Genomic DNA, 21,518 nt, shown 5'->3' with positions numbered 1-21,518 from the left:
CCCTGGACAGTGACTTCCGATCACAATATACATAAACCTGTAAAAAAAAAGAAGTTCATGCTTACCGAGAACTCCCTGCTTCTTCATCCAGTCCGGCCTCCCGGGATGACGTTTGTAGTACAAGTGACGGCTGCAGCCAATCACAGCCTGCAGCATTCACATGGACTGCCGCGTCATCCAGGGAGGTCGGGCTGGATGTTGATAGAGGGACGCGTCACCAAGACAACGGCCGGGTAAGTATGAATTTCTTTTACTTTTACTAGGGAAAGGGCAGTCCCTTCTCTCTATCCTGCACTGATAGAGAGAAGGGAAATACTTTCACCTCAATACGCAATGGCTAGTCCGCATCAATTTAATGCCCATTTTAGGCAGAGCCGCAACAGAATCTGCAACGCAGATTCTGTGCGGCACTGATGCGGACAGTGTATGCAGAACTCCGCCACGTCTGGTCATGCCCTATGCGTTGCAGATTTTGTATGTGGAATTTCCTCATAAACTTTAATCCTGTGTGAAATTCTGCATTGAAATGCGCAACACAAATCCACAGAAAATTCTCCAGCTAAAGTAATTCTGCCACATGTGACTGCATCCATACAATGACTGCGTAACAGTTATTGAAATATACCATCATACAGTGACTGAATAACAGCACTCTATAGTGACTGAATAATACTTTCATACCGTGACTGAAAAGCACCACTGTAAAGCTATTGAATAATACCATCGTATAGTGACTGAATAATACCACTATACTTGGCTCACATGGGAATTATCATTAATTAGCCCATGATCACCATGGACTATAAGACGGGCCCTGCCCCTTTACTCATTGCCTGAGCGTTGTTGTGCTTTCCTATGTTAGTCTTGCAAATTGTGCCTTAGTGTTATCCTGTTCCCGTGTCCTGCTACCTGTACCCTGTATCCCGTGCTATTTGTTCCTGTGCCTTAAACCTGTTGGAGTCGTGTTATGCCACCGGTTTTGCCTGCTGTGTTACACCACGTCTGGCAAGGTCACATCTGTGACTAGCCGTTGCTACTGTCTGAACCACTACAGGTACCCTTGTGCTTGGACTATTTATATATTGACTGGGTACTCTGTTAGCTAGCTGCTATGCCGCTACGGCGGTACAGCACAGTGGGTTCACAAACTCACAGATCGTGACACAGGGATAGGATAATACCTCTATAAAGTGTCTGAATAATGTCTCTGTACAATGAACAAATAATATCTCCATACAGAGACTGAATAATACCTTTAATGACGGGGTAGGGAGACAGACAGGTGAGCCCTAATCTACCCGCCACTCAGTCCCTGCCTACTTGCACGGCCCGTCCTAGGCGACGGCACACAACTGGGCGACGGTCCCTACGCTCAATATGTGCACGACAGACAAACAGACAAGGGTACAAAGAAGCTAAGGGAAATGGGGCAGTTGCCCAAGGCAACACCGTGAGCAACAAGAGTAGTGAACGAGCTGAGTCAAACCAGGAGTGTACGAGGTACCAAACGCAGAGCAGGAGAGTAGTCCGTAAAGCCAGGGTCAATTTAAAGCAGAGGTAAATAGTACTAGCAGGAGCAGCAGAGCCAGGAACCATAGGCAAAGGAGAAGCAGGAAATTAAGGTATAAATAGACAGAGGGCGGGAGCTAGCTCCGTCTGGCCAGGCTGTGATAGGTTCTCCCACTCCTCAGCCTCCCAGCCTGAGTGGTAGCAGATCGAGTCACTCTATCAGACTAAGGAGCAGGTGCAGACTGATTAACCACGGGCGTCAACACAGAAGCTGTGTCTGGCAGATCCCTTACAGTACCCCCCCTTTTATGAAGGGCCACTGGACCCTTTCTAGGTGGACCTGGCTTATTGGGGAACCGAAGATGGAACCTCCTGAGCAATACCCCAAGTACCCAAGTCCTCTCCTCAGGCCCGTATCCTCTCCAATGGACCAGGTACTGGAGGGAGCCTTGGACCATCCTGCTGTTCACAATCTTTACCACCTCGAATTCTACCCCTTCAGGGGTGAGAACAGGGACCGGAGGTTTCCTCGAGGTAGCCAAAGACAGGGAGCAGCGTTTCAGGAGGGAGGCATGAAACACGTCGTGTATTCGAAAAGACGGTGGTAACTCCAGTCAGAAGGAGACAGGGTTAAGGACTTCAATGACCTTGTACAGCCCAATATACCGGGGAGCAGATTTTTTGGACAGGACTTTAAGGCGCAAATTTTTTGAAGACAGCCACACCAGATCCCCCGACCACAAACAAGGGGTTAGCAGAACGTCTTCTATCTGCCTGAGTCTTTTGTATGCTCTGGGAAGCCTCTAGGTTCTTCTGAACCTGGGCCCAGACTGTGCACAGTTCCTGATGAACGACATCTACCTCGGGATTGTTGGAACCACCAGGTGAAACGGAGGAGAACCGTGGATTGAACCCAAAATTACAGAAAAAGGGGGAGACCCCTGACGAGTTACTGACCCGGTTATTAAGGGAAAATTCGGCGAGGGAAATGAAGGTGACCCAATCATATTGACAGTCAGAGATAAAACACCTTAAATATTGTTCTAGAGACTGATTAGTCCTCTCAGTTTGGCCATTAGTTTCAGGATGGAAGGCCGAGGAGAAGGACAGATCAATCTCCAAATTTTTACAGAAAGCTCTCCAAAACAATGAAACAATTTGTACCCCTCTGTCAGAAACAATACTGACAGGAACCCCATGGAGACGCAGGATGTGTTTGACAAACAAGGTAGCTAACGTCTTAGCATTGGGTAGTTTCTTGTGGGGCACAAAGTGGCACATCTTACTGAAGCGGTCTACTACAACCCACACCACCGACTTGCCTTGAGATGGAGGCAGATCGGTGATAAAATCCATGGAGATATGGGTCCAAGGTCTCTGGGGAATGGGCAAAGTACATAGTAAGCCCGCTGGTCGGGACCTGGGGGTCTTGGACCTAGAACAAATTTCACAAGCGGCGACGTAGGCCTTAACGTCTTTAGGCAACCCAGGCCACCAATAGTTTCTGGAAATTAGGTGCTTGGTACCCAGGATGCCTGAATGGCCAGATAGTGCAGAGTCATGATTTTCCCTGAGTACCCTTAGCCGGAATTGCAGGGGAACAAACAGCTTGTTCTCACGAAGGTTCCCGGGAGCTGAACCTTGATCAGCCGCAATTTCGGAGACTATGTCAGAATCAACAGAGGAAATGATTATACCTGGGGGCAAAACACAAGCAGGATCTTCCTCTGAAGGAGGGCTGGACATGAAGCTATGCGACAGTGCATCAGCTTTAATATTTTTAGACCCAGCCCTATAGGTGACCAAAAAGTTGAATCTAGTGAAAAACAACGCCCATCGAGCTTGTCTCGGGGTTTAGCCTCCAGGCAGATTCTAGGAAAACCAGATTCTTGTGGTCGGTAAGAACCATTACCTGGTGCCTAGCCCCCTCCAGGAAGTGGCACCACTCTTCAAATGTCCATTTAATGGCTAAGAGTTCGCGGTTGCCAATGTCATAGTTACTCTCAGTGGGCGAGAACTTCCTGGAGAAGTAGGCACAGGGACGGAGAAGGGTGAGGGACCTGGTACCCTGGGATAAGACAGCACCCACTCCCACCTCGGAGGCGTCAACCTCCACGATGAATGGCTCCATTTGGTTAGGCTGAATCAGCACTGGGGCCGAGATAAAGCACTTCTTAAGGACCTCAAAAGCCTGGACCGCATATGGAAGCCAGTGGAGGAGATCAGCACTTTTGCGAGTAAGATCTGTAAGAGGCTTAGCGATGACCGAGAAGTTAGCAATAAATCTCCTGTAATGATTAGCAAACACCAGGAAGCACTGTAACGCCTTCAGGGAGGCAGGTTGGACCCATTCAGCCACAGCCTGAACCTTGGCAGGGTCAATGCGGAATTCATGAGGAGTGAGGATTTGACCCAAAAATGGTATCTCCTGCACCCCAAACACACATTTTTCGGTTTTAGCAAACAGTTTGTTTTCCCGAAGGGCCTGGAGCACCTTCCGGACATGCTCAATGTGGGAGGACCAGTCCTTGGAAAACACAAGTATGTCATCAATGTACACTACAAGAAATACCCCCAGGTAGTCTCTTAAAATCTAATTTATGAAATTCTGGAAGACCGCGGGAGCATTACACAACCCAAAGGGCATGACGAGGTACTCTAAATGATCTTTGGGCGTGTTAAACGCAGTCTTCCACTCATCCCCCTCTCTGATGCAGATAAGGTTATAAGCCCCCCGTAGATCAAACTTAGAGAACCATTGGGCCCCCTTAACCTGATTGAAGAGATCAGGAATCAAAGGAAGGGGATACTTATTCAAGTTTCGGTAATCGATGCACGGCCTAAGACCACCATCCTTCTTCCCTACGAAGAAGAAGCCAGCACCTACCGGAGAAGTAGAGGGGCGAATGTAACCCTTGGTCAGGCATTCCTGGATATACTCTCTCATGGCTTCACGTTCGGGACAAGAGAGATTGAATATCCTACCCTTAGGGAGCTTAGCTCCTGGTACCAAATCGATTGCGCAATCGCATTCTCTATGAGGAGGTAACACTTCGGAGGCCTTTTTAGAAAAAACATCAGCGAAGTCCTGAATAAACTCAGGTAGAGTGTTCACCTCCTCAGGGAGAGAAATAAAATTAACAGAAAAACATGACGTCACGCATTCATTACACCATTTGGTAAGGTCCCCAGTATTCTAGTTAAACGTGGGATTATGCAACTGCAACCAGGGAAGGCCTAAAACCAAATCGGACGATAATCCCTGCATCACCAGTACAGAACACTGCTCCAAATGCATGGAGCCAACAAGGAGTTCAAAAACAGGGGTATGCTGCGTAAAATAACAATTAGCAAGTGGAGTGGAGTCGATACCCACTACCGGGACAGTTTTAGGCAAATCAATCAATGGCATAGCTAGAGACATAGCAAATTCCACAGACATAATAATAGCAGAAGACCCTGAATCCACGAAGGCACTGCCGGTAGCAGACCTACCCTCAAAAGAGTCCTGAAAGGCAAGCAAGATCTTATTAGGTTTCATATTTACGGGAAATACCTGTGCGCCCAAGTTGACCTCCCCGATGGTCACTTAGGCGCGGAAGTTGTTCCGGCTGCTTATTCTTACGACTAGGACAGTTGTTCACTTGATGCTTGTCATCCCCACAGTAGAAGCAGAGACCATTCTTCCTGCGGAGCCCTCTATGTTGTTGGGGAGACACGGAGGCCCCGAGTTGCATTGGTTCATCCGAGTTTTCCGTGGAAGAACGAAGCAACAGAACCTCGGGAGCCATCATGGGGGAGCCAGAGGAGAAAGCACAAAAACGTTCAAGTCGTCGTTCCCTGAGACGTCGGTCAAGATGTACCGCTAAAGCGATAACCTGATCTTGAGAGTCTGAAGAGGGATAGCTAACTAACAGGTCTTTCAGGGCGTTTGACAGACCCAATCTAAACTGGCACCTCAAGGCAGGGTCATTCCATCGAGAAGCTACACACCACTTCCTAAAGTCAGAACAGTACTCCTCAACGGGTCTCTTACCCTGACGTAAGGTCACCAGCTGACTCTCGGTAAAGGCAGTCTTGTCAGTCTCGTCATATATCAGCCCGAGAGCAGAAAAAAAAAGGTCAACAGAGGAAAGTTCAGGGGTGTCAGGAGCCAAGGAGAAGGCCCATTCTTGGGGCCCGTCCTGGAGCCGGGACATAATTATACCCACTCGCTGACTCTCAGAACCTGAGGAGTGGGGCCTTAGACGGAAATAGAGCCTACAACTCTCCAGAAAAGAGAGAAAAGTTCTCCGGTCCCCTGAGAACCGGTCAGGCAACTTGAGGTGGGGCTCAAGAGGTGAGGTGGGGGGCACTAACAGGGTAGCATCACGCTGGTTGCCCCTCTAAGCCAGGGCTTGGACCTGTAGGGAGAGGCCCTGCATTTGCTGAGCCAGGGTCTCAAGGTGGTCCATAGTTGTGTCAGGGACCAGGGTAGAAAAGGTATATGGGCCTGTGATTATGTAATGACGGGGTAGGGAGACAGACAGGTGAGCCCTAATCTACCCGCCACTCAGTCCCTGCCTACTTGCACGGCCCGTCCTAGGCGACGGCGTACAACTGGGCGACGACCCTACGCTCAATATGTGCACGACAGACAAACAGACAAGTGTACACAGAAGCTTAGGGAAATGGGGCAGTTGCCCACGGCAACACAGTGAGCAAAAAGAGTAGTGAACGAGCCGAGTCAAACCAGGAGTGTACGTGGTACCAAACGTAGAGCAGGAGAGTAGTCCGTAAAGCCAGGGTCAATTTGAAGCAGAGGTAAATAGTACTAGCAGGAGCAGCAGAGCCAGGAACCCAGACAAAATCACAGGCAAAGGAGGCGCAGGAAATGAAGGTATAAGTAGACAGAGGGCGGTAGCTAGCTCTGTCTGGCCAGGCTGTGATAGGCTCTCCCACTCCTCAGCCTCCCAGCCGGAGTGGTAGCAGATCACTCTATCAAACTTAGGAGCAGGTGCAGACTGATTAAACTCGGGCGTCGACACAGAAGCTGTGTCTGGCAGATCCTTTACAATACCTCTATAAAGTGTCTGAATAATGTCTCTATACAATGAATAAATAATATCTCCATACAGAGACTGAATAATACCCCTATAAAGTGTCTGAATAATGTCTTTATACAATAAATAAATTAATAAATAATATCTCCATACAGAGACTGAATAATATCTCTATAAAGTGTCTGAATAATGTCTCTGTACAATGAATAAATAATATCTCCATACAGGGTGTAACGTCCATGGCCGTGGGCCATCGGATTTACTCACTCCCCGGCGCCCGCAGCCATGGATCCGTGAGCGCTGGTCCCTGTCTCCTTCCTAGGAGACGCCAGCGCTCACTTCCGCTCCGTCCTGCTGTGTCCCTTAGGGTGCGCGCGCTCGCGCACGGCCTTAAAGGGCCAGCGCACGCACAAATTATTCGTCATCATCATCAACTGCTGAGATTTCCTGCTCTAGAAGAAGGCCCCAGGCATTCTGATCCTTGCCTGAGCGTTGTTAGTGTATCCCAGTCTGTCTCGAAAAATGGTCCCTTAGTGTTTCCCGTTCCAGTTGTTACCCGTGCCCTGTTACCCGTTCCTGTATTCCGTATTGTACTAGTTCCTGTGCCTACCTGCGTTGGAGTAGTGTCTTCTGCCACGTCCAGTGTCGTCTGTCACGTCCAGTGTCGTTTGCCACGTCCAGTGTCTTCTGCCACGTCCAGTGTCTTCTGTTTCATCGGATACTGCCCGCCACGTCTGGCGCGACCTGCCGCACCAGCCTCCATCCGTGCGGACGCCACAGCCACCGTCCGGACTATTTCAGGTACCCAAGCGTTACTGTCTGCCATTGACTTTCGTATTGACTGTGACCTCGTCAGCTGCCTCCCCGCTACGGCGGACTGGCCTAGTGGGTCCACATACCCTGTGTCCGTGACACAGGGACTGAATAATACCCCTATAAAGTGTCTGAATAATGTCTCTTTACAATGAATAAATAATATCTCCATACAGAGACTGAATAATACCCCTATAAAGTGTCTGAATAATGTCTCTTTACGATGAATAAATAATATCTCCATACAGGGACTGAATAATACCTCGATAAAGTGTCTGAATAATCTCAACTTAGAGTATTTGAATCTAACCTCTGTACCGGAATTTAACAGCAATTAAGTCATTGCAATAATTACATACCCCCTAATTACAGACTAATTGCACACACCCTTAATACAGACCCTAGACCCCCTAAATAAATACTGACCCCCTAAATACAGACACTCTAAAACTATATAGTCTTGAACAGATGTGCAGATAATCACCTCTCCCTATTCCTGCAAACCTCTTCACTCGTTGACCTCGACATCAGGACGTTGTCTGCAGCAGTGCCCGAGAGTAAAGATGACTGCAGGATTATGAAATAGTGAGTATATTTTAAATAGTATGTTGGGCATCTAGGTGATTTGCCTGCTCTACCGGGAGTCCGGGAGGTTTACCTTTTTTTCTGGGATTGTATTACTATACATGTTATTCTGGACAGAAAATGGTCCCATACCATCTGGTTTCCAGATCATATAACTACCCCTGCTACACCCTCTTCTTTTTCCTCTTCCATTTCTCATAGTGACTCAGAGCCATGACAGGGTTAAAGGGGACGTGTTCTTGAAAGTGCAAGAGCAGGTCCTATCGTATCTCTGTTTGTTTTCATCCACTCAAACTGGACTGAGAGGTTTCGGCTCTCTACTGGTTCTTATCATATTACCTCATTCTGACTAAATTCGAGGACCCCTTTGGAATTGAGGGCCCTCTGAACCTCTCATCTCTAATTTAAATCAGTTTCATATAGTCACTATGCATTGTGCAAATCTATTGTCAGTCTTAAACTTGGGAGTATTTTATTTAAGTCTATGTTTATTAATTCAGTATGGCTGTTATTTTATGTACTGGGCTAGGAAAAATATCTTGTCTAATAGGACTAGCAAACCGTGCTACTGCCTGTTTCAGAGAGATGAATTAAAAAAATCTAATGCCTTTCGAAATATGACAAGGCTTTTCTAGATATGAAAAAGTGATAATATAGTGACAATGTCAGACTGGGGTTCCTTGGGCCCACTAGAGAATAGGATCCTTAGGGCCCAAAGGTGGACCTCCTCGGGAGCTTATCCTCTACTGGGCCCAAGGAATCCCAGTCTGACACTGTCGCTATGATATTTTTCATATCTATTAGATCTTAGTAATGATGTGTTCTATGTTCAATGCAATTATAAGTGCATGTGTACATGTTACATAGTTACATAATTACATAGTTAGTACGGTTGAAAAAAGACACATGTCCATCAAGTTCAACCAAGGGATGGGAAAAGTAAAGGTAAAAATTTCTACACATAAGAGCTTATATGTTTTTTATTCTAGGAAATTATTTAAGCCTTTTTTTAAAGCCATCTACTGTAGCTACTGTGACCAGCTCCTGCGGTAGACTAATCCATAGATTCATAGTTCTCACAGTAAAGACTTGTCGTCTCTGCAGATTGAACCTTTTTTTCTCCAGACGGAGGGAGTGCCCCCTTGTTTTTTGAGGGGGTATTACATGAAACAGGATTTCACCATATTTTTTGTGCCATTAATATATTTATATAAGTTAATCATGTCCCCCTTAGTCATCTTTTTTCAAGGCAAAATAGGTTTAATTCTTTTAATCTTTTCTCATAACTTAGATTCTCCATGCCCCTTATTAGCTTCGTTGCTCTTCTTTATATTTTTTCCAACTCCAGGGCATCCTTTCTATGAACTGGAGCCCAGAACTGAACTGCATATTCTAGATGAGGCCTCACTAATGCTTTGTAAAGTGGTAATATTATACCCCTGTCCCGCGAGTTCATGCCTCTTTTAATCCACAACAATATCTTGCTGGCCTTAGAAGCAGCTGATTGACATTGCATGCTGTTATTTAGTTTATGATTTACAAGTACGCCCAGGTCCTTCTTAACATGTGACTCCCCCAGTGCAGCTCCCCCTAGTACATATGATGCATGCAGGTTGTTGGTACCCAGATGCATAACTTTACATTTATCACAAGAGGGGGTGCATCCCAAAAATGTTCTGTTTGGGCGGAGTGTCATCTGGACAGAACATGTAGACATCCACTTATAATTACATTAAACACAGAACACGTCATTAATAAGATCTAAGGTTATTACTGAATCATCCAATGTCGTGTGCATGAGGCCTTAATGGAACTGGTACTAGAACTGTATCTATGGAAAGCGCAGCACTAATGGTACTGATGTAAAAACTGCATTCACTTTTTTTAAAAACCGTTTTAATGCTATGTTTTTCCCAAATGAAATCAATGGGGAATCTCAGAGCAAATCCCCAACCTAAAGTGCATGCTGCAGTTTAAAAAAAAACTATCATACACATAGGTCTCAAAACGGACAATTATTGGTGGGCTAGGTGTCCTTAAATCCAGATTACCAACTTGAATAGAAACTCTGCACTTATATACACACAGAAAAAAGGGAGTCATATACTATTACCAGTAGAAAAAAAATCACAATTTTATTAAATACCAACAATTATTAAAATATTGCATAAGGATTATCGCAGACAGAATTTGAATCAATAACTGTATATGGGCTACATACAGTGCAGTAACACATGAAAAAAGCAACAGAGTCTCACATATAAGAGGCCAGTGCATCATATAAGGATTAGCTGTAATTATACAATTATTTCTCAAAGCATTTATAAGGTGCCTGGCCATACAAATATTTATATACGGCAGGTAGTTACCAAAAAGGGGAGAGACTGTGCATACAGAGTAAGTCTACAAAGGAAATGAAGTGGTATTATAAGTGTTGCGTGCACCTAAATAGATCATGTTAAATAACATGCTTAAATAAGCATCTATGTGCACTATCATATAGGGAAAGTAATCCCTCACACTTCGAAAACAATTATGAATAGAATAGCTTACCCATATTATTCATGTGTCCTGTATGCCCAGGAGGTGCCCCGACACGCGTTTCGCGTGTTTAGCTTGATGAAGCGGTACTAAAGCAGTGTTCATAGACAAGTTTAAATACAGTGCGAGATCAGATGGTGTCTAGAGAACCAATGAGATGCCTAGTCAGTGGCGCATGCGTGCCATACGAAGTATCGCGAGAGCAAAATCCTAAGCCGTCAAGACCGTACTGCGCACGCGCGGCTCCGGGAAACCGTGCAGGCGCAGCAAGGTGCAATTGAAAGCCAGGGCGAGAAGCCCCGAGAGAGATTGCATGACAAAGCAAAGCACGGCCAGAGATACTTTATGTCAACATTCAAAATATTATGTATACTTCATATGATTTGAAAGTTCACATGAAATGAAAAAGAAACGGTGTAAATATAATAAAGAAAAATATATTATGTATATTGTTCTAACCGACAACATCTCCTCATTCCAAAAAATATAAGTCGCAAGAAAAAAAATATATAAAAGTTGTTAATAGTGAAATATAATCACTTACTCAAAGTAAATTATTTTAATAACATGACATAATATATATGTGTAAATAAACACACATTGTTACTACATAGTGTGAAACACCAACATACTAATGTAATATATACAATATAATGCATATAATGTAATATATACAATATATGCCCGTCTATATCCCTGTTTAATGCATCAAAGGCTATAGCCCCTCTCCAAAAACCTCTCCTCTAGATCCTTAGACTGATTTTCTAATTTGACCTTGGATGAGCAGATCCGCCTCACCCTGAGGAATTGACCAACTGGGATGGCTCTGATTGTGGGTTGGTTATGTGCTGATGTCGCATGTAGGAAAGAGTTGACCAACGTCTTTTTCCTAAAGACATAGAACTGTAAAGATCTTTCCGTATCCACCTCTATGGAAACATAGGTTAGTTTGATGTTAAGATCATTGGTATTTAATTGCTGCATAAATTGCATCAACTGTACCTCAGTACCCTGCCAGATAATCAATAGATCATCAATATACCTCATCCAACACTGCACATGGTCAGCGGCGCCATCGCCATGGAAAACCTGCCTCTCTCAAAAACCGAGAAACAGGTTTGCATACGATGGCGCGCACGCCGCCCCCTTGGCAGTGCCCTGTTTTTGTAAATAGAATGAATCTTTGAATACAAAGAAATTATGAGTCAAAATATATTGTACTAGATCTAACACAAGTTCACAGATTTGGCCATCCCAGTTGCTCATCCTCAGGAAAAAGCGAACCGCATTGATTCCATCCGTATGTTGAATACTCGTATAAAGTGACTCCACGTCTGCCGTGACTAGGATCATATCGGGTTATGAGTCAATTTACTGTATGCATGTTTGTCCGTAAGTTGTCTAAAGGCCTCCTTTTCATACTTCTCAGTTGGGCAGATCATGATGTTCCCACCCTTGTCTGCAGCAAAAAAAACTGCAGCAGTCCCTGAAAATCATTATTTTTTAACTGCACTGTGTGAATGGGATTTAAAAAAAATCCCAATCACTATCGTGCAACATCGGAGTGCTGCACTAAAACTGCAACATGAGAAAGTGGCCTAGGGGCATGTTCAGACGTGGCGGATTTGCTGTGTGTGCGCTGTGAATTCCGCATCACAAATCCGCAGCAATTTACAGTACAATGCGAGGGGATGGGGTTTTTTAAAACCTCATCCACATATAGCGGAACAAATCTGTAGGGAAAGAAAAGCATGCTACAGATTTTCAAAGCTGCAGCATGCTCAGTCTGCTGTGGAGAAGCTGTGGATATTAACATCGGGTTTTAGCCTTTGCATTGCAGGCGCAAACCTGCGGGAATTCTTCAACAAATTCTGGATGCTTTGTATACAGATTTTGATGGAGATATGTTGAAGAGAAGATTTAGTCCGAAATTTGCTGCAGCAGAAATTGTCCGCCAGGTCTAAACATGCCCTAATAGTTAAAAATTTAATTCCGAATCTAACAACATTTCAGTTAAATCTACATAATCAGTTTAATGACTTGGAAAAATATAGTGGTTTATTTCTACACGGCTCTTGGAAATATGACCTAAAAGTTTAGTTCTGACTGTGTAACTGCAATTTGAACTCCAATGCACTGGACTCTGGTTACAGAAAACCAACAAACTGTTATTTAGCTTTAGCTGTGAGTACAGCATACGTAACTGCAACTAGAAAAACATGGTACAAGATAGGTTAAAGAGGCTCTGTCACCAGATTATAAAATCCCTATCTCCTATTGAATGTGATCGGCGCTGCAATGTAGATAACAGCAAAGTATTTTTATTTTTTTTAAAACGATCATTTTTGCCCAAGTTATGAGCAATTTTATATTTATGCAAATGAGCTTTTCAATGCACAACTGGGCGTGTTTTCTCGTTTTACCAACTGGGCATGTATTGTGTTTTTACCAACTGGGCGTTGTGAATAGAAGTGTATGACGCTGAAAAATGAGCGTCATACACTTCTCATCGTTCCCACCCAGCTTCTTTCACTGCAGACACACAGCGTGACGTCAACCACAGGTCCTTCAACCTTGGCGTCGTACAGAGAAGATACATGGGCTCCAGCTGTCCGAGAGCGTAATATGCTCGTCTCTAGGGAGTGTACTATGCTTACCTGCACACGGTGATGCTGCTGCAGATTCAACTGTACTCTCTCGGACGCCTGGAGCCGATGTGTCTTCTCTCTTCCGACGCCAAGGTTGAAGGACCTGTGGGTGACGTCACGATGTGTGTCTGCAGTGAAAGAAGCTGGGTGGGAACGATGAGGTCACCCACAGGTCCTTCAACCTTGGCATTGGACGAGAGAAGACACATCGGCTCCAGGCGTCAGAGGGTACAGTTGAATCTGCAGCAGCATCACCATGTGCAGGTAAGCATAGTAAACTCCCTAGAGACAAGCATATTACCTTCTCGGATAGCTGGAGCCCAAGTATCTTCTCTGTCCGACGTCAAGGTTGAAGGACCTGTGGGTGACATCACGCTGTGTGTCTTCAGTGGAAGAAGCTGGGTAGGAACGATGAGAAGTGTATGACGCTCATTTGTCAGCGTCATACACTTCTATTCACAACGCCCAGTTGGTAAAAACACAATACACGCCCAGTTGGTAAAAACACAATACACACCCAGTTGGTAAAACGAGAAAAACACGCCCAGTTGTCCATTGAAAAGCTCATTTGCATAAATATAAAATTGCTCATAACCTGGGCAAAAATTATCATTTTTAAAAAAAAACAAACAACTTTGCTGTTATCTACATTGCAGTGCCCATCACATTCAATAGGAGATAGGGATTTGATAATCTGGTGACAGAGCCTCTTTAAGCAAAAGCCTAAATATTTACAATGTTACTAATTTTTTGCAGAGGTAAAAAAAAAAAACAAAGCCATTGTGGTGGAACATTTGCTCATTGCTGGTCTGGCTCTTGGAACCCACTAGGATTAGCTGATATCAATGAGGGAGTCACTTCAAGCAACAGGGAAATGTTGCATTACATTGCGCCCATTCAAATGAATGTGCGACCATGTAAAGTATGTAGAGTCTTGCAAAGTAGGAGACGCTATTACTTTGTGCCTCTCTGAATACCACTCAATGAGCCATAGCAAAGTGGTGGACCTTCTTTATGATGCTCATATACCCTAGAGCAGGGGTCAACAACCTATGGCACTGGTGTCGCAGCAGGCACCCGGGGCATGGTTTGCTGGCACACTTCCCACTCCCAGTGTGCAGTGCTGCTGCGTGCTTGGGGGTGCTGAACACAGGGAGAGAGAGCAGTGCTTCATTATGTGCTTGGTGGCTGTAATCACCAGGAAAGAGAGCTGTACTTCATTGTCTTTGTTGCTTCCGAACACTTGGACAGCACACAATGCAGTGCTGATCTTTCTCTTGGTGATCAGCACCACAAGGAGTTCAGTAACCACTCTGTAAAAGAAGAGTTAGCAAAAGTCGGCAACTTTCTCTCCTGTGTTCATCCCCTCAAACTGGTCTTCAGTAGCCGTGGTCTCTCCTATGTGCACTCCATATCCCCAAGCTGGTGCTCGGTAGCCACAGTATCAAGAGAGGAGAACAAAAAACACGGCGCCACATGGTGCAGATCACACTGTGTATGGAGACAGCAGGATAGTTGATATGAACTCACCTATTAAAATTGTGCTACAGCAGGCACAACACTGGTACAGGCAATGGATATGTGATGCAGTTGCAGCTGGGTTCAAAGCTAATCCGCTGGAAAGGGGATCGCTTGGAGTGACAGATAAGGGAAACGAAAAAATTGGAACCACAATATAGTGCTGCTAACATCAGGAAGGAATAGTGGAGAATTATTTTAAAGATCCATTTATTCGTACAGACTACGCGGTTCAACGCCGCACCGGCCTCTTCATCAGTCTCCCATGTGCCCCCCAAGCTGGTGCTCAGTAGCCACGGTTTCTTTTAAGTGACCCCCCTAAGCTGGTGCTCAGTAGCCACAGTCTCTTCTATGCGTCCCCCCAAGCTGGTTCTCAGTAGCCACGGAGTCTCCTTTTTGCCCCCCCCCCCAAGCTGGTATTCAGTAGTCGCTCTATCCTGTGTACAATGCCCTTAAGCTGGTGTACAATAGCCACGGTTTATCTTACATGCACCCCCCTCCAAGATGGTGTTCAGTAGTCGCTCTCTCACCTGTGTGCAGTGCCCTTAAGCTGGTATTCAGTAGCCGCGGTCTCTCCTACATACACCCCCAAAGGTGGTGTTCAGTAGCCTTGTATGCGCCACAGATGAATCATCTTTGCAAAGAAAGTTAGGGAAAAGGGTCACACTGAAATGTAAGCTTAAGGGTATGTTCACACGAGGTCATTACGTCCGTAATTGACGGACGAATTTCGGCCGCAAGTACCGGACCGAACACAGTGCAGGGAGCCGGGCTCCTAGCATCATAGTTATGTATGACGCTAGGAGTCCCTGCCTCGCTGCCGGACAACTGTCTCATACTGAAAACATGATTACAGTACGGGACAATTGTCCGGCAGCGAAGCAGGGACTCCTAGCGTCGTACATACCTATGATGCTAGGAGCCCGGCTCCCTGCACTGTGTTCGGTCCGGGACTTGCGGCCGAAAAACGTCCGTCAATTACGGACGTAATGACCTCGTGTGAACATACGCTAAATGACTGATTAATAGATTTACATCACATACATGGTAACAGTTTGTGTTATATGACTTTCATGTTTGCATGGCACACGGAGTACTTCATCTTTGACTTTTTTTTTTTTTTTATCGGCACGCCATACAAAAAAAGGTTGCCTACCCCTGCCCCAGAGCAATAGAATGTTGTAAAATAGTGAATAGAGTATTTCACCTTCAATATTCTTTATGTTCTATTAGTCTTAAAGTGGACCTGTCAACACTTAACAAAACAATCCCACAGAAGAGAATAATATTTATTTAGTGCCAAATATATTCATGTGTATTTATACTGATTTTATTGTTTTACTTATAGATAACTAACAAATTGATGAACAAAATGGTTCACGGCGTTAATGAAACCACCAATCAAACAGCCTGTTTTATACCACCTGGCATTGAAACTGGCATCCTGATCGCACTCTACACCACAATAGTAATTGGTGGAACAATTGGAATTATTATAATGGTGTTTCTGTTATGTAGAACCAACACTCGTTCTGTGACCATCACTGCAGTCATCAACCTACTAGTAATCCATGGGGTCTTTATTCTCACAGTTCCCTTTCGAATTACCTATTACATTCAAGGAAAATGGATATTTCGGTTTGCGTTTTGCAGATTTATAAGCTCCATGATACATATCCACATGTATCTTTCATTTACATTTTATGTTGCTTTGCTTAGCATCCGATACATAAGCTACTTCAAACAAAAAGACAAGATTGAGTTCTACAGAACATTGCACTCTGTGGTGGCTAGTGCCGCTGTATGGATTATTATTTTGCTTGTTGTTTTGCCTGTGTTCTTTCTCCAGTATGGTACAGATGAAGAAAAATATATGCCTGACCAATGTTTCTGTTTTCACAAGGAAATTGAGAGACCTTTTGTGGTTGTCTTGAACTATATTACAATTGCAGTAATATTCCTAGTGGTGTGTGTTCTTTTGAGTGTACAAATCTTCATCATCGTGAAGCTCATGAAGAAATTGAAACGAGCAGCTTTAGATCATCAAGAATTCTGGGCTCAGCTGAAAAGTTTATTTTTTATTTTAGTCATGATCATTTGTTTCTTTCCTTATCATATGTTTCGGATCTATTTCTTACATCACCCTTTTGATCTCTTCTATTACAATGAGATTTTACTAAGTATAACAGCTTTTAGCTGTTTGGATCTTCTGTCATTTGCAGTACAAACCTATTTCCAGAAAGTGTTACAACACATGACATGCTCATTAAAATGTCTGTGGTAACATCACTGCAATTTCCTGCTTTTGTTTTCTTGCTAACAAATTTCCTGTAGATAAACAGTCTTTAAGATTTTTATTTCTTCCTAAATTGGTATATGTAATAATAGAAGTACTAAAAATCTATTTATACCTTTTTTAAGATCTTGTGAAGATATCCCCTGTACATGTTAAGGTATTTGTACGTGATTAAAGGGGGATACCACTCTGGATCCCCCTTTATGAGCTATCTATCAGTAAGAGCGGCTGCCGCTCTGTCGGACTCCAGCCGTCCATATATTACATGAATATCTATTCTTTTGAAATGCAGAGAAAATCTGTATGCCCAGGTTGTTGGGAGCAAGCTCTAATCTCCAATTCACTCCAGGCTCAAATCTAAAGAGGATTATTAATTTGACAAATATTGTTAAAGGGGTTATGCGGGGACCAAAAATTATTAGCAGTATGTACAGTGAGTATATAGAGTACAGCGGGGTCGGTAGCGTGACAAAGAGTCGTATCATCATCAAAGAAGGCTGCACAATTAGACTTCCAGTCCCCTAGAAGAACTTTAAAAATCTATGAAAATCTCAGAATCAGTGCGACGGGGACCGGCATGTATATTAGTGAGTGTACTCACATACTGCAGATGTTATATTTTAACATACATTGCATGTTATGTCTTGTATGCATTTTAACCACTGCACACTGTAATTTATTTTAATTCTGTTGAGGAACTTATCTCCTTATCTATTTGAACTGTTTTGGAATTACCAAGCTTCTTCTTTTCTTAGCTCTTATTTTTTATGTATTATAATATTTATTTGGGCTACATATTATATTAATGTACGCTTTGAAAACAGTTTATACTTTATGCTTTATGTTCTCAAACTGGTTGGATTGTACACAGGGTATTCTAGACATAACACATTGGCACAATAATATATGGCAATAATTCATTTGCATTATGTGTGCAAATAGATCTTTGCATTTCCAAAAATGATTTCCCTAACAGTCAATTCACATTCTTAGGCTTCATGCCCCCTTCAGTTATTTTCTTCAGGGTGCTATCCGTTTTTTTAACGGATAGCACCCTGACACATTGATTTCTATGGGGCCATGCACACTTCCGTTGTTTTGACGGTTCCGTTCGTCCGTTCCGTCAAAAGTAGTGCCTGTCCTACTTTTGTCCGTCGTTCAGTGACCGTGGGGACCATTGAAGTCTATAAGTCCGTCAAAAAAACGGACAGCACACGGAAGGCATCCGTGTGTCGTCTGTTTTTCATGGATCCGTTGCTAAGCCACGGCAGGGCGTGCCAAAGTTCCCTGCATTCAACACACAAGATGGATTTTAACGGACCGTTTAAAACGGAAGACAAACGGAAGCACAGCATCCGTTTACAACGGAACAACGGAACGGACACGGAGTGACAACGGAAACCACACGGATGTCACAACGGACGCACGGATCAGTTTTAAACGTATGTGAAAACAGTGAAGGATGTGTGCATGAGGCCTTAGGGTGAAATCACATATGCAGTTTTCACATTGAAGTCTTTGATCCAAAATAATGGATACAAAAATATTTATTATTATTATGATTATTATTATAGCAATCAGTTTAAAAAGTATCTCCACAAGCTTAAATGGTAATGTACGGATATACAGTATTTATATCAATTAAATTGTTCCATTTAACTTAACAACCACTTGAAAATATAAATCTATGGCATCATGGCTGTATTACAGCTCCCATAAAAAGGCTGCCATACAGATGCACGAGGCCTCTACTATACCTCTGCATGGCTCCGTTTTATATGGAGGCGTTTTTTTTCTACAAACCGATAGAAAAAACTTTATGGCATATTCTATCCCAGGCCATTTTACAGAGGTATTGCGCCCCAGCAGCATTTCTTCTAGAAGCGAATATCTCTGACATATGGCACCCGATCGAACACCACACAGTGGCACAGGGAGTCCCTGCAGCTATGCTTTGTACTTTTTCAATTCACATAGCTTATCTAGGTAGTACAAGTAATATAACAAAAATATTTGTGCAATTATGTTGTGGGGAAATAGTTTAAAATAGGGAAGGAACTCCATGTCATTTTGCGAAAATTTCATTATGTAGTTTTCCAAACCACATAAATAAGTTGTTCAATTTATTGTACAGACCCAAATGCGTGTACTGATTACTGTACTTGTTATGGTGAAGTATCAATTCTAAAGTTATATTTATTTAAAAACAAACGTGTGTTTTGTGTGGTGTTTTTGCAACATTTTACAATTTAATTTTTTTATCATTAGGTCAAGTTCAGATTTTTTTTGGCCATTTAAGTCTCTGTTCACATCTGGGTTGTGCTTCCCGTTTTTAATTGATCTGTTATTTGTTACAGAAACTCACTATTAGGCCTCATTTACACGAACGTGATATACGTCCGTGTTACGCGCGTGCTTTTCACGCGGCTCGCACGGACCTATACAAGTCTATGGGGGCATGCAGACAGTCCCTGAGTTTTGCTCAGCGTGAGTGCGCTGAAAAAAACTCACGACATGTTCTAAATTTCTGCGTTTTTCGCGCATCACGCACCCATTGAAGTCAATGGGTGCATGAAAACCACGAAGGTCGCACGGAAGCACTTCCGTGCGAACTGCGTGATTCGTGCAAGAGCTGTCAAACTCTGAATGTAAACAGAAAAGCACCACGTGCTTTTCTGTTTACAAACATCCAAATGGAGTGTCATTAGAGATGAGCGAACCGAACTTCACCGGGTTCGGCCGAACTCGTTTTGACCGAACCCGGCAAAACATTTTGCGGTACGCGACGTCAGGAGACAGTCACTGTCCAGGTTGCTGAAAGAGTTAAACTGGTTCAGCACCCTGGACAGTGACTTCCGATCACAAAATACATGAACGTGTAAAAAAAAAAAGAAGTTCTGACTTACCGATAACTCCCGGCTTCTTCCTCCAGTCTGACCTCCCGGGATGACAATTCAGTCCAAGTGACAGCTGCAGCCAATCACAGGCCAAGCACAGGCTGCAGCCAATCACAGGCCAAGCACAGGCTGCAGCCAATCACAGGCTGCAGCGGTCACATGGACTGCCGCGTCATCCAGGGAGGTGGGGCCGGATGTCAAGAGAGGGACGCGTCACCAAGGCAACGTCCGGGAGACCGGACTGGAGGAAGCAGGAAGTTCTTGGTAAGTATGAACGTCTTTTTTTTATTCACAGGTTGCTGTATATTGTGATCGGAATTCACTGTCGAGGGTGCTGAAAGAGTTACTGCCGATCAGTTAACTCTTTCAGCACCCTGGACAGTGACTGACGTCGACTAGCCTCATCTCTATGATGGCGGCTGCGCGAAAATCACGCAGCCGCGCATCATACACTGATGACACACGGAGCTGTCAAGTGCCTTTTGCGCACGCAAAACGCTGCTTTTTTTGCGTGCGCAAAACGCACACGCTCGTGTAAATGAGGCCTTAAACAGAAATAAACGGTAGCTTAAGTTTCTGTTTTTTGATGGATCTGTCAAAATAACAGAAACCTTTCTATTAGGCTCTATTCACAAGACGGGGTCCGAGTGTTGGCCGATAAAAACGTCAGTTTTTCTCAGCCGTTTTGCATCCGTTTCCGTTCCGGGCCCCGTAGATGGCACCCCCCCGTCCTGTAGATAGCACCACAGTAGGGGACCACTCTAGGAGAAGTCCCTGACGTCACTGTCCATATACGTTTTCCCATAAAAGTCAATGGATTCGTTTTTACCGGCCGTTTTTTATTAATCAATCCTTGTAACGCCCGGTAAAAACTGATCCTGGCCGAGGATTCACTGCACACAGCGCTACTTTGAGCGCTGAGCCTGGACAAGCCCTTGACATTACTATCCATATATGGACAGTGATGTCGGGCTTTCAAATGTGGATTCTCCAGCCAGAGCATCGCGAGATCTCTGGCCGGGGACTCCTGTCTCCCACTGACACCCCCTGTAGATGGCACTCCCCCCGCCCCTCCAAATTGCACTGTAGCTCCTTGATGCTCTGGCCAGGGGATTCCGCTACTGGAGAAGCCCCTGGCCTTACTGTGCATATATGGACAGAGACATCAGGGGCTCCCTCTAGGAGTGAAATCCCCGGCCAGAGGGATTCCGCTCCTACAGGGAGCTACAGTGCCGCTATCTACAGGGGTGAGGCTATCTACAGGGGGTGCTATCTACATGGGGGTGCTTTCTACAATAGGGGGTGCTATCTACAGTGTGGGGGGATGCTATCTACAAAGGGGGGTTGGTGCTATCTACAGGGGTGTGGCGCTATCTACATGGGCACTGTGGCACTATATGGGGGTGTGACTATCTACTGTTGTGCTATCTACATGGGCACTGTGGCACTATGAGGGCACTGTCACTTTATATGTGGGCACTATGGCACTATCTGCAGTGTGCACTGGAACTATGTGGGCACTATCTACATGGGCACTGTGGTGTTTTCAGGGGGTTTGGACAAAAAAACCAACAAATTAAATCCATCAGTTTTTTTAACGGCCATGAAAAACGGATGGCAAATTGATGACAAACGGCCATTAAAAACGGACAGACGGACTGTAAATGGA

At 44.3% G+C, this 21,518-nt stretch overlaps 1 protein-coding gene across 1 annotated transcript; it reads left to right on the top strand.

The window, feature by feature from the left end:
• Positions 1 to 16,028: 16,028 nt before the first annotated feature.
• GPR141 (G protein-coupled receptor 141) lies at positions 16,029 to 16,940 on the top strand. Its single transcript, XM_075827922.1, has one exon. It carries the CDS (start codon positions 16,029 to 16,031, stop codon positions 16,938 to 16,940), a length of 912 nt encoding a protein of 303 aa, XP_075684037.1.
• The last annotated feature ends 4,578 nt before the right edge of the window (positions 16,941 to 21,518 follow it).

The sequence above is a fragment of the Rhinoderma darwinii genome, chromosome 5 (assembly GCF_050947455.1).
Source record: "Rhinoderma darwinii isolate aRhiDar2 chromosome 5, aRhiDar2.hap1, whole genome shotgun sequence".
Lineage (NCBI taxonomy): Eukaryota > Metazoa > Chordata > Amphibia > Anura > Rhinodermatidae > Rhinoderma > Rhinoderma darwinii.
The sequence above is the reverse complement of the archived record's forward strand: the minus strand, read 5'-3'. Positions and strand labels throughout refer to the sequence as shown.